Source organism: Ascaphus truei, chromosome 1 (assembly GCF_040206685.1).
Source record: "Ascaphus truei isolate aAscTru1 chromosome 1, aAscTru1.hap1, whole genome shotgun sequence".
NCBI lineage: Eukaryota > Metazoa > Chordata > Amphibia > Anura > Ascaphidae > Ascaphus > Ascaphus truei.
This window is the reverse complement of record NC_134483.1, coordinates 318,466,114-318,481,174: the sequence shown is the minus strand read 5'-3', so window position 1 is coordinate 318,481,174 and position 15,061 is coordinate 318,466,114. Positions and strand designations below refer to the sequence as shown.

At 44.0% G+C, this 15,061-nt stretch overlaps 1 protein-coding gene across 9 annotated transcripts in view; it reads right to left on the bottom strand.

Annotated features, from left to right (window-relative positions):
• The window catches only part of PTPN13 (protein tyrosine phosphatase non-receptor type 13), a 285,427-nt gene that overhangs the window by 143,595 nt on the left and 126,771 nt on the right, over window positions 1-15,061 (bottom strand). For all 9 annotated transcript variants that reach the window (XM_075605884.1, XM_075605865.1, XM_075605874.1 and 6 more), the window contains one exon: window positions 5,314-5,877. In XM_075605884.1, coding sequence (XP_075461999.1) covers window positions 5,314-5,877 — 564 coding nt within the window. The remainder of the gene's footprint in view (window positions 1-5,313; window positions 5,878-15,061) is intronic.

Sequence of the window (15,061 nt, the reverse complement as noted above, 5' to 3'; positions counted from 1 at the left end):
TAGATCTGGGCTTTTTGAATACGATAAAGAATCGAAATAGCAGACACAATCTTAGATGAAGGAATTATGGAGCCTTTGTCTGTCAAATCAGTGTCATCCGTGGAGAACTGGCATGATAGGGCATCCGCCTTTACATTCTTGGAACCCGGCTGGTACGTGATCACGTAATTAAAGTGAGTGATAAAGAGTGCTCATCTAGCCTGGCGAGTGTTTAACCTGCATGCCCCCTCGAGGTATTCCAAGTTCTTATGGTCCGTAAGAATCGGAACTGGTATGGCGATTCCCTCAAGAAGGTGTCTCCATTACTCCAGGGCCATTTTAACGGCTAGAAGGCGTTTCCTTGGAAGGAGCCTGAATAGGTGGAGTCAGCAGAAGAGACCGGAATCTGTGAGAACGATCCTGCTGCTGGCGTCTCCCCTCATCCGACAGTTCAGGGACATGCAAAGGGCGATCCGGCCTTCCAGATCTGCGTGTAGGTCTGTGACAGGGTGAATGAACGTCACCAGCCATATACCTGGCAGACATATGTCTAAGTTTGCAGTGCAGCAGTGACGAGGTTAACTTTCAGTGGAGAAGGGCTGCTTAATTAGTCTGACTCCAGCTGCATAATCAAGGTGTTTAAAACACCCAGGCTACACACACATGTAAGCTAGCTGGTCAGGAGACAGAACTGAAAATACTGAAGAGATTACTCTATAAGGTCTGTGTTGCAAAGTACATATGTGATGAACTGTCTGTGTCCTACATGCAAAAGACAAGCTGCCTTGTTTTCTAAGCTGAAGAGAAGCTATTTTGTTTTGTCTGCTAAAAAGAAGCTATTTTGTTTTGTCTGCTGAAGAAGAAGCTATTTTCTTTTTCTCTGCTGATGAGAAGCTATTTTGTTTTTGTGTGCTGTATGTTTTAAGGCTCAATAAATAAGCCTTATCAAGAGAACCCGCGTGTGTGGTTGCATGTACCCTGCAACAAGGTCCCTGTATGTCAGTTTGTCCTTCAGCCTCTCCTCAATGCCCTCAAGAAAAAAAGGAGTCCTCCGGCGCGTGGTTATACTCGTGGTTCCCAAGACATGTAGGGAGAAAATTTAAACAACAAACCACAGAAAAGGGGTGGTTAAAATTGAATTAATATGCAGCCTAATGTTGATTGGTATTAGACAGAAGAACACTTACATAAACTGCAGATTCTTGAGAAGGAGATACGGACCTGCATGGCAGAGGTAGGGAGTAATACACTGACCTTGGCCTGGGATCAGAGGCTTGGGATGCAGGGGTAATCAGGTACGTTCTGGGGTCGAGGCAGGCGGCTGTCAGGGTGATTATTGTGTACATCCCGGTGGTTGTCTCAACTGACTCCACTTGTCACTTCCCCTACAGTCATCACGCAGATTTATTGCATTATTGCATCCATCATCGCCGGACCTCCTAATTAAGGATCTCATTAACAATATGTTTAAGGATGCTACCTGCTCAATTTTGAGCACCACATACACCACATTCCTCGGCAGGCAAGGGTAGTCAGGTCCGGTTCCGAGGTTGAGGCAGGCGGCAGGCAAAACAAAGGCAAGGGAGTACTCAAACAGGACAAGGCATCCAGTACTTTGCACAAGCAAAGGCTAGTAGCAACTGCCTGCTACTTAAAGCCAGAGGCGGCTGCAGGCAATGAGAGCCAAAGAGAGACTGATTTTCTGTCAGGGGAGTAAGGGCAGGATTTGCCAGGAAGCAGGATGGCCATGGTAGCTTCGGACCAGATGATGTCACTTCCTGGATGTTCAGACAAATCCCTTAATAAGTGCTTACTAAGTACTTATTCTCTGTGAAACTGAAGGTGTAATAGGATATTCATTATTGAACATACTACAAAACAGAAATAAGTTATAGGAGGCTGTATCTAATTCTTTTTAACCTTTTGAGTGCCACGACCCCTCCAGCATACGACGGTCACGTGACCGCACCTCAAAGCGGTCATGTGATTGCGGCATCCTTTAAAACCCAAAAAACAGAAGAGGACTCCTCTCCCATTTCCCTGTATTACGGATCGGAACATAGGACGTGCTCTCGCCTAGAAAACGAGCACTAAAAGGGCCTGACACAGCCACTAAGAACCTGTAATAAGTTTTATCCGGGTCACTGACATTCTTTTTTTGCAAAATGTTGTGGAAATTGGTTTAGTTGTTTTTCAGGATGAACCTATTGAAATACATTTGATAAAGACTGGAATGTATGTTCCAGGTGAACAGATTTAGTAGAACATGTTCCTTTGTCATATGGATAACTATTCATTATCCCTATCAGCACGGCTTTAGACGGCGCTTCCGCACAATTCCGCAGGCGTGTGGAGGCGTGTGGAATTTCAGCCGACAAGCCAATTTTGTTTTTCCCGCTGAGGGAAGCGCAGGGCCGGTCACGTGACTGCCAGAAGCCAATGGCAGTCCGTGACGTCGGCACCGTGACGTCGGCACCGTGACGTAGCACGCTAGCCCCGCCTCCCGATCCGCCTCCCACTCGGCACACAAGCGCACTCGCTGATGCTCATGCAGGGACACGAAAAAGCTCCTGCTTGAGCAGGACAGCATGAGCGTCAGCGCTGCTCAGCGCTCTTCCCTGCACTATGTCCACGGCCTTAGGCTGTAAAAAGTTCAAGTGGATAAAATGGTCTTCTCTTGCATCTTATGGTAATATGAATGGCGTTAAGCCCTCCTCTTCTTTGTAGAACTCCCGTGAAGAAAAATTCACAATGATGACCCTGCAATTTCACTAAACTTCTGAAATGGAAATATATTTCGTATAAACAAACCATTTCTGTAGAGTGTGTCCCTACAGTAGATGTTGTTTTGTTTAAAACATTGTCTAGCACACAGCAGGAATTGGCACATGAAGAGATGAATGAAAAGTCATTGGATATCCCTGTGTTAGACCAGCGTAAACTTTCAAGTATTTTGGTGAATAAATATTTTAGCCAGCACATTCTTTATTTCTATTATGTTTGTTCTTGAACAACGTAATCCACTCCATGAGGTCGAGCTTTCAGTAATCCAGCTGGCCACGTTAAAAAAAATAATAATCATCACTCGCGTGATCCCTCTGGGATCGACGTATCAAGTGTATGAAGTGTACTGTATGTGGTGCATACACTTCAGCAAAAAATAATCTGCCTAATATGTATCAATTGAAACAATCCCACTGTAATAAACGGTATTTCTGATACACTTGGTGCAGTTTAATTGCTCCACTTTTACCTTGATACAGTACATAGATGTTATGAGATGTTTCTTTAAAAATTTAGGTCAGAAAATAGTCACTGACACACGTAAAAAAAATACTTCATAAGGGAAAGTTGCAATGCTGTTTTCTGAATATCATCATTTATTTTTTGCGTAAAAACACATCTCCACTTAAGGGGGGCACCCCCAATACTTTACAGTTAAACAAATTAAAATGATATACAATTATTTTGTTAGACAGGAAAAGCCAGAAGGAAAAGGTAAGTCTTATACCAAGCCCGAAACAGTGGTAAAGTAGATATACACCTGAGCTCTGGCGGTAGCGAGAATATACATGGTAAACATCTTTAACACACACACTTGACGTTGCAAATAAGGGAGGAACTAAAGGAAGTCTGGGTAACCCCATGGTTCCGAGAGATTTACCAGTGAAGTTACGAGTATTACTTCCTAGTTTAAACATGGAATTTAAATGACTTTTTCAATAGAAAACTGATGCAAATTATGTTGTGGCTAGCTATCAGTCGGCAGCCATTTTGTTTCCCTTGGAGGGAGATTTAAACCAGGTAACTTCCATGGTTAGTATCTCAGGAACCCCACAGCCAAAAACGGGGTACTCCCCTCAGTTCCCAGTGTGTAAAAAAAAAAACACGAGTAGGGGGTTTACTGCCTTAACACACACACTTGACATCACACAAACGGGAGGATCTAAAGGAAGTCAAACCACTGCCATGTTTTCAGCTTACTATGTTTACAAGCAAACTATTTTAAACAGAACCCCTTTAACATATCACTGATTATGGGTTGTTTTGGTCATAGGAGCTGAGGGACTGCACGTTTAAAGCAGCAATCCACCCTACTAATTGTAATTGTTTTATTTATTTAACCCCATTTTGTTTTTATATGATAGAAACCGAGAGGTCCCCCGGAACTGAACCTCGCTATTTCCAGCTCTGGGGAAAAGCCGGTTCCAACCCTGTAAAATACAGAGGGAAGGAGTGAGTATGTGGGAGCTTACTGTATATTCCACAGGTGATACTGACAATAAAGTAGGCAGCCAAACATGACATGAATTTCCCTTTTATGGGTTCCCACAGAGAATGAAACTTTCTTTATTTCCAGAGACACCAAAAATGATGATTTATTTTAGCTTTTGAGGTGACTGCATTGCTCCTTCAATCAGCCAGCAAATATTATTTTACATTTTCTTCTGGAGAGTTTTAGACCCATAAATGTAACCGGCACGGAGAATCAAAACTGAAGTCAAGTAAAAATAAATAATCATTTTTTTCCTTTAAAAAAAAAAAGATCTAAGCAATATGTATGTTGCAAAAATAAGAAGGGAGGGGTGTCCTTTTAAAACCGTTTCATTATAGAATGGAATTGCAATCGTTTGGTGGACTGGAATGGTTTCTAACATCAAACTTTGACTACTAATTTTGCTTCACAATGGCGAAAAATTAGTCGTATTACTGTAGCTTCCACATCTTGGATGGCTTTATAAAACATACACAGTTTAATATTCCACGTTGCACCGTACTTGCTTGTTGCACATGCAAAACTTTTCTGCAGACTTTTTATTTATTTTTACTTCTAAGTTTTCCATTGTGGAGGCACAGTTGACCTCTTCCTGTTCCTTCATGTTGTGATACTGACGCTGCATACTTTGGTCCCTATTCAATATGCTGTGATGACATTATTCTCTGTGCTGGAAAATAGATCAGCTCCATTTAACTAAATGGGACTCAAATAAGGGGAAAAGAACCTCTCAGTGGCGTTCCGGCTACCCCCCTCCTGTCGGCGGCTCTGTCACTGTGTGTGTGTCAGTGTGTATCTGTGACACACTGTCTCCCACACACAGACACACAAACACACTCTCTCACACACACACAGGTACGCCTATGCCCGCTTCCTACCAGTGTGCATTGAGAGCAAGGGCGGACAGAGTACAACAGGGCTCCGACTAGCTCCACCCCACCAACAAGCTCCACCATATTTACACACACACACACATATATATATATATATATATATATATATATATATATATATATATATATATATATATATAAAGGGATGTAATAAATATAACTAACCTTCCATGCTCATTGCTTCTCTCAGCACCTGTAGTTTCTTCTGCTTTTCTCGAATCCTATCCAAGGCACTTGAAATTGCGGTGGCAGCCGGCACTTCTTGTCCATGTCGCACATGCTCTACTCTTTGGGGGCCAAAAGCATCCAGTGCTGCACTTCCATCTGAGTGCCTAATGTCTTTGAATTTAGGCACGGTTATTGTCCGTATGTTAACTGCCTCGGGGTAGCGCGGAGACCTGTGGGGATCTGCAGAGGAAAAGTCTCTCTCTTTGTTAGTCATTGATGACAAGTCGAAAGAGGATACCCAATTTTTTTTCCTTTGGCCACTGTCACTGTTTTTCCTCTCTAATTCACTGGGCCTAAAGTGTTGATAGGACTGCTGAGTGTCCAGTGCATCCTCATACCCCGAGTTGTAGTCAGAGGAGGTGCAGTGACTTGGGTCCTCCTCCCCTGGCTGGTCGTTGAAAGTGAGATATCCCATGGATTTGCTGAGGCCTTTGTTAAGAAAGGTCTGCTGCGAGATCCGAGAAGAGTGGATGTCAAACCGATCCAGAGCCGGGTTTCTCCCTGAAATTAAAAGAGTTATATGTCATAATGATATCCCTTTCTGCTCTGCAATGGATTGCTAATTAAGGAAAACTGGATATTTTGAGGCATCATTTAACATATTTGATTATGTTTATACGAGTTAAGCTCAGTAATAGCCAAACCATTACATTTAATATTCAAGGACTCCATTTCCACAGGCTCAGTACCACAAGATTGGCGTAAAGCAGATGTGGTGCCTATATTTAAAAAGGGAGCTAGATCACACCCGGGGAATTACAGACCTGTAAGCCTGACTTCAATAGTAGGGAAACTACTTGAAGGTTTAATACGGGATAATATTCAGGCATACCTAATGGAAAACAAAATTATTAGTAATAGTCAGCATGGATTTATGAAGGATGCCAAACTAACCTTATTAGTTTATTTGAGGAGGTAAGTAGGAATTTAGCCAAGGGTAATGCAGTTGATGTGGTCTGTAGATTTTGCAAAGTCATCTGATACGGTTTCACACAAGAGGTTAGTGTACAAAATAAAGCAAATTGGATGCAGTAAAAATATTTGCACCTGGATTGAAAACTGATTGAAGGACAGACAACAGAGGGTTGTCATAAATGGAACTTTATCAGGTTGGGCTAAAGTTGTGAGTGAAGTACCTCAGGGATCGGTACTGGGACCCCTGCTTTTTAACTTGTTTATTAATGACCTTGATGTTGGCATAGAGAGCAGAGTCTCCATCTTTGCTGATGACAATAATAGTGTAAGCTAAAAGAATCAGAGCAGGATGTAATTTCTCTCCAGAAGGACTTGGATAGACTGGAAACTTGGGCAGGTGCATGACAGATGACATTTAATACAGATAAATGTACGGTTATGCATTTGGGAAACAAGAATAAACAGGCGACTTACAAATTAAATGGGGATAAATTAGGGGAATCCTTGATGGAGAAGGATTTAGGAGTGTTTGTAGACAGCAGACTTAGCAATAGTGCACAAAGTCATGCAGTAGCTGCAAAGGTAAAAAGATTTTAACTTGCATTAAACGGGAAACGGATGGGAAGTAAACATAATTATGCCCCTTTATAAAGCATTAGTAAAACCACACCTTGAATATGGAGTACAATTTTGGGCACCACTCCTTAGAAAATACATTATGGAACTAGAGAGAGTGCAGAGAAGAGCCACCACATTAATAAAGGGGATGGACAATCTAACTTATGAGGAGAGGCTAGCTAAATTAGATTTGTATATTTGGGGACAGTACAAGGAGCTTTCAAAAGAACTATTCATCCCAAGGGCAGTACAAAGGACATGGGGTCACCCCCTTAAGGTTGGAGGAAAAGGGATTTCATCAGCAACAAAGGAAAGGGTTCTTTACAGTATGGGCAGTTAAAATCCGGAATTCATTACCCATGGAGACTGTGATGGCAGATACAAAAGATATGTTAAAAAAAAAAGTTGGATATCTTTTTAGAAAGGAAAGTGTGACAGAGTCACTGACTCAGTAGGCTGGAACAGTGAAGTAAGTGTGCTTTCCAGTCCACAGAGCGTTTATTCCTCAAAGAGAAGCCAGAAGCAGCTGCTAACTAATGGAGTTAATCAGCCTGTCTGAATGAGCAAGTGTTTTAAAAAACACAGGAAGCTGCTATGCTGTGAGATTATTTTCCCCAGAGAAGGGGGAGATAGAATTGCTCCCCAGCTGCGGAAGCTGGTACAGAGGAGGTCTCTGGGCTCAAGGTGGGACTGAATTCCCCTAGGAAGAAAGGACGCAAGGCCGTGCTGAAGCAGTGACGTCTACTCCAAAGGACTGACAGATAAGCAAAAACACTTTATTGTTGTATGCAGAGACTGCGTTACCTTGTTCCATATGCCATGGCATATTTTGGCATGGGAACCAGCTTAGCTGGCCATGCAATTAGTGAGGGCGAAAACTATGGTGTAATTAGCTTTCCCAAAAAGGGAATAGGTGTTTATTTTCTATGTTTTATTATGATTTATTTAAAGGGACAGTACCCATTATTTTCATTTGTCAGCTGGTTAATAAATCAACCCGGTTCAGCTTAATCCTCTGCCTAAGCGTCTTACTGACCCTGCCACGAGGCCGTCCTGCCACAAAAGGTACACAGGGATATACCAGATAAGTAAACATGGGAAGGATGTTGATCCAGGAAGTAATTTGATTGCCAATTACTGGAGTAAAGAAGGTATTTATTTTTCCCTTTATGAGATATCATTGGATGATATGTCACTGAGGTTTTTTGTTTGCCTTCCTCTGGATCAATATACTGTAAGTACGGATATAGGATAAAATATCTGTTGTCTAAATTTAGCTAAGGTTGAACTTGATTGACGTATGTGTTTTTTCAACCTCATCTACTATGTAACAATGTAACTTAGGTAAAATCCAAGCCATACAGGATTTCCCCCCCATTAATTTGATGTATTTTGATCAAAGGTAGAAGGGGTATAAAGTTCTCAGCAACTAGAGACAGAAGAAAATGACCACCTGTTACCTCCTGGAGCTTACGTTGGGACTCATAGAATATTTTCGTTAGCTGTGTAATTATTGCAGCAGAGGTTGTTTTTCTAACATATGAAAACTTCCACCCCTTTCATCAGTGACATTTAGTAAGTATTGGGAAATAGAGACGGTTGATGGCTTGTACCATGTTATGTGAAAATCCAACATGGATACTTAGGCCTTATCCAGGGTGGGTAGAGGCGCGCTGGCGCTCCAGCTCTGCACCCTGCTCGGCCGTGCTTTTCCTGGCCGGCTAGGTGCGTGCGCGTCTGGGGGTGTGGCCTCTACGTCACGGAGCTGGTTCGCCCTCATTGGGCGAACCGCTCACGTGACGCGCCGGCGAGAGGCAAATTCAAATTTGCTCGCTTGGCAAACGGCTGAGCGCCGAGCAGGTGCGCGCGCCCGCCCACTGAAAACATGTGCATTGTCGCAACTTGTCAACCGTGAGCATGGGCGCCCGCTCAGCGCCACCCTGGACGAGCCCTTATACAAAGATGATTACTGGAGTCTCCCAGAAGTATGAAATAGAGAAAACTAATTTTATCCAGACATATAGGCCCAAGCAATTTATGAAGATGTGCTATCCCATAAGACATCTTCTGGTGCTTGAAGATGCCTTAATGGCCATTTACTTGGTTTATTTTGGCGCCAGAAGATGACTTATGGTATAGCACAGTTTAGTCTCTATGGGCCTTAATGTTAACTAAACCAGCAAGTAACCAGATGCTTTAATGACAAACGCAGCATAATATCTGTTGAACTTCAGCTGGGAAATATACTAAATACTGGTCTTCTTTTATAGGACTTAGGAAGTAAATGTACAAATTCCAAAGCGGCCGCCGAGGCAGTTTTCAGCTGAAAATTCTATTTGATTTCAATGGAATATTTGTCCAAAAACAGCCTGAGGACCCGCTATGGACTATATGGAATGAGGTCCTTACAGTCATTGCACTGAACATCTAAAAATTACCAAGAGAGGCAAAGTGACCCATTCTTCAATATCACTCATTTTATATTCACTATTGAAGAATCTGTGTCGAAGGCAAAAGAAGAATGAATCACTGAACCTTAATAAGTTGTGCTTGTGATCCACAATTGAGCTGAATTATCTTGGAAGTAACATTAATCAACGTCATGTTTGATGTAGAAGAGGATAAAGAGGGTTAAAATTATTAACTTAGCCCTGAAGTGCTGTCCAGTTTCATCAGAACTTTACCTTCCCACAACAGTTAGAAACTAGAGAAATGTGGCGATCACTACCACGTCCCACAAAAGGGAGAAGGAGTGGCTTAGTGAGTAAAGGCACTGACTCTGGCACTGATTTTGAAGCAGGGGAACCTGGTTGGACCTGGGTTATGCACTGCGCCATTGTACACATCGCAGTTTTTTTTCTTTTGGAAAATAATTTATGTATTGTTATACTCTTTTGTAAAGATTCACTGCATAATAAAAGAATTGAGTGATTTCTCTAGCTCTGCATCTGATTCCCATGCTGTGCTCAAAAGCTGTGCCAATAGCGAGCATTAGCTTATAAGGGTTCCATGTAAAAATGGATTTCAGGCAAACGGTGTGCTCATTTGCATGTCTTTCCCAGAATCCCTTGCTGAGGTGGAAGCACTGTGTGCTGGGTTATAATGGCGAAAGGCAGGGCTGCAGAACTGTCTAAGACATGTGATTGTGCTCACAAGTGATCTTTTTATTATTTATATATATATATATATATATATATATATATATATATATATATGTGTATATATATATATATATATATATATATATATATATATATATATATATATATATCTTATACTATATTAGTGAAAGCACTGTATGCCTGCCTGCCAGCCTGCCTGCCTGCCTGGATGTCCGGTGTCCCTAGGGGAAATCTCATTGGTCCCTTGGGCCGCCCCCGCACACCTCTCATTGGCCTGAGGTGGAGGCACACCTCTCATAGGCCTGAGGCGGAGTGACGGGCGGGCCAAACACACACACACACACCCACACTCACACACTTTCTCTCTCTACCCTCCTTAACGGCTGACACACACACACACACACACACACACACACACACTCTCTCTCTCTCTCCACCCTCCTTAACGGCTGACACACACACACACACACACACACACACTCTCTCTCTCTCCACCCTCCTTAACGGCTGCCCGGCCTTGACCCCCCCCCCCACCCTTCCCGGCCGCTGGCCCGCAACAACGGAACCCCCCCTATCACCACTCCGCGGGACCTCAACATCACCCTCTCCCCCGGTGCTCCCTCTCCCCCGGTGCTCCCCCCCCCCCCCAGAGCACCCGCTATCCCGGTGCTCACCCGCTCTCCCGGTGCTCCCTCTCCCCCGGTGCTCCCCCCCCCTCCCCCCCTCCCCCCCGGCCATGCCCTTCGCCCCCCCCCCGGACATGCCCTTCGCCACCCCCCCCGGCCATGCCCTTCGCCCCCCCCCGGCCCTGCCCTTCGCCCCTGCCCTTCGCCCCCGCCCTCCGCCCCTGCCCTTCGCCCCCGCCCTCCCTGCCCTTCGCCCCCACCCTCCCTGCCCTTCGCTCCCACCCTCCCTGCCCTTCGCTCCCTGCCCTTCGCCCCCACCCTCCCTGCCCTTCGCTCCCTGCCCTACACACGTACACACACGTATACACACGTACACACACACGTATATACACACACACGTAGGCACACGTATACACACACACATGTAGACACACACGCGTAGACACACACACGTATACACACACGTGTACACACACACGTATACATACACACGTAGACACACGTATACACGTAGACACGCAGGCACACGTAGACACGCAGGCACACGTAGACACGCACACACACGTAGACACGCACACACACACACACGTATACACACACACGTAGGCACACACGCATAGACACACACGTGTACACACACACACGTACACACACGTGTACACACACGTATACACACACGTATACATACACACGTAGGCACACGTATACACACAGGCACACGTTGACACACGTATACACGCAGACGCACGTAGACACGCAGACGCACGTAGACACGCAGACGCACGTAGACACGCAGACGCACGTAGACACGCAGACGCACGTATACACGCAGACGCACGTAGACACGCACGTAGACACGCACGTAGACACGCACGTAGACACGCACACGCACGTAGACACGCACACGCACGTAGACACGCACACGCACGTAGACACGCACACGCACGTAGACACGCACACGCACGGAGACACCACACGCACGGAGACACGCACACGCTCGTAGACACGCACACGCACGTAGACACGCACACGCACGTAGACACGCACACGCACGTAGACACGCACACGCACGTAGACACGCACACGCACGTAGACACGCACACGCACGTAGACACACACACGTGCACGTAGACACACACGTGCACGTAGACACGTACACACACACGTATACACACAAACACACACACACACACGTATACATACACATGTATACACACTCGTACACACACGTATACACACACACGCGTAGACACACGTATACATACACACGTAGACACACGTATACACGCAGACACGCGTATACACGCAGACGCGCGTAGACACGCAGGCGCGCGTACACGCAGGCGCGCGTAGACACGCAGGCGCGCGTAGACACACAGGCGCGCGTAGACACACAGGCGCGCGCGTAGACACGCGCACGTAGACACGCACACGCGCACGTAGACACGCACACGCGCACACATGTACACACACACGTATACACACACACGTATACACACACATGTATACACACACACGTATACATACACACACACACGTATACATACACACACACACTCACACACGTATACATACACACACACACACACACACACACATGTATACATACACACACACACACACGTATACATACACACACACACGTATACATACACATCATGTATACACACACACATGTATATACACACACATGTATACACACACACATGTGTGTGTGTGTATACGTGTGTGTGTGTGTATACGTGTGTGTGTGTGTGTATACATGTGTGTGTGTGTGTATACATGTGTGTGTGTGTGTACACATGATGTGTATGTATACGTGTGTGTGTGTGTGTGTGTGTGTGTGTATGTATACGTGTGTGTGTGTATACATGTGTGTGTATACATGTGTGTGTGTGTACATGTGTGTGTGTGTGTGTATACATGTGTGTGTGTATACATGTGTGTGTGTGTATACATGTGTGTGTGTATACATGTGTGTGTGTATACATGTGTGTGTGTGTGTGTGTATACATGTGTGTGTGTGTGTGTGTATACATGTATACACACACACATGTATACACACACACACACTCACACACACACATGTACACACACACACACACACATGTACACACACACGTGTATACACACACACGTATATACACACACGTGTATACACACACGTGTATATACACACCTGTATACACACACACAAACATGTACACACACACATGTATACACACACAAATGTACACACACACACAAACACAATGTATACACACAAACATGTATACACACACACAAACATGTATACACACATGTATACACACACACACACATATACACACACACACACACACTCTATCCCCAGCACCACCACATCAGCACACCGGTATCCCATGCCCCCCCCCCCCCCAGCACACTGGCATTCTCGGCTCCCCACCATTCCCAGCCCCCATCAACACCATCAGCACCCAAACATTGGCACCTTCGCACCTCCCCCATCGGCACACCCACATCCGCACCCCCACATCAGCAACAAACCCTCCCAAATCAGCACACCGATACAATCACCATCAGTACAGCCACAGCAGCACTACCACCGCACACCGCCATGGGCCGCGTGGACCACTCCCCACCCAAATGCCACCCCCACACAACAAACATCCCGGGCAACGCCGGGGCTCTCAGCTAGTATATATATATACAGTGGTTGACAAATCACTAAAAAATCTACTCGCCACACAAAAAAATCTACTCGCCACCTAGTACCAAACGTGTGCTGCTTGGGCCAATATTTACTCGCCCGGGGGTTAAATCCACTCGCCCGGGGCGAGCAAATGTATAGGTTTGTCGAACACTGTATATATATATATATATATATACACACACACACACACACACACACACACACACACACACACACACACACACACACACACACGAAAGACGAACAGAAACCCCAAAACCCCTCAAAATTAATCGACATTAGCAAAATACAAAAGCAAAAAGAATCTGGATCAAAGAAAAAATGGATTTTAATAGTGCAACACACAAAAAAGAAAGAATACTAACAATTTAAAAAACATAAAGAAAACGAACCGCTATGTGGACCTCCAAAGCACAAAATACAAATAAAGAGAGCAGAAATGCCAAAACCTATTCTACCTGCAGTGAAAAATATGCGCTACTAACATATATATATATAAAGATCAAGGGAGAGGAAAGAAAAAAAGAACTCCTCCATCAACCCTTAGCAAATAAGTAGTCTGAATAAACTGTATAAAAAAACTCCTGATAAATGCTAATGCTATATGGAGCTATCCTATAGTCTAGTAATCTCTGAATGACTGTCCCGCAGATACAGAAAAACAAACCCATATGATATACTTATACAGCAAAAAGTATAAGCATCAATCAGGGGATGTAATGGGTCCTAGAAAATACACAAAAAAGTATTTAAATGGGCCCACTGAATGAAGTAGGAAAAAATAAATAAATCAGACTATATCAAAGAGATGCACTTGTGTGTAAATATAAATACAATTTATGAATTGTTTTATTTTAAATTCATCCTTTGTAATATTTGATTTAAATGTATTTTTCACCCCCTTGCAACAAAAATCACAGGCTTTACATTTACCACAAGCAAAAAATCCGTGATTTTTGTTGCAAGGGGGTGAAAAATACATTTAAATCAAATATTACAAAGGATGAATTTAAAATAAAACAATTCATAAATTGTAACACAAACTTTGTAATTTATCTGTTAGAATGCTCCTGCGGATTTCAATACATAGGACAGACCACACGTGCACTGAAAGTTAGAGCATTAGAACATATAGGTAACATAAAGAGAAAAATAGACACACACAGTGTCCCAAAACATTTTAATTTATTTCATTCATCCAATCCAAAAGATATAACCATTAAAGGTATTGAACATATTCCTTTAAACTGGAGAGGAGGCGATCGCGCAAAGGAATTCATAAAAAGAGAAACCTTTTGGATTCACTGCCTAAAAACGATGAGTCCGGCAGGTTTAAATCCGGATATCGAGATTGGTGTTTTTATCTGAAGAGATACTTTTACAAGACATTTTTTAATTCAGATATATTTTTATGTGAAACTATGTGTGTGCCTATATCTCCGAGTACCAACTTTTTGATATATACAGCTAAACCCCGTTATAACGCGCCTCGCTATACCGCGAATCGGTTATAACGCGGTCTGAGCATGGCTCCCGAATTGAAAGCCTCCATTTTGCCGGCTTACCTGCATCTCAAATTTTCAATTTTGCCGCCTTACACACACTCTCTCTCCTCTTACAGCTGTCCTGTCCACATGCTCATCTCTCTCCTCTTCCTGCTGTCCACGTGCTCATCATCTCTCTGCCCGTATCTCTCTCCTGCTGTCCACGTC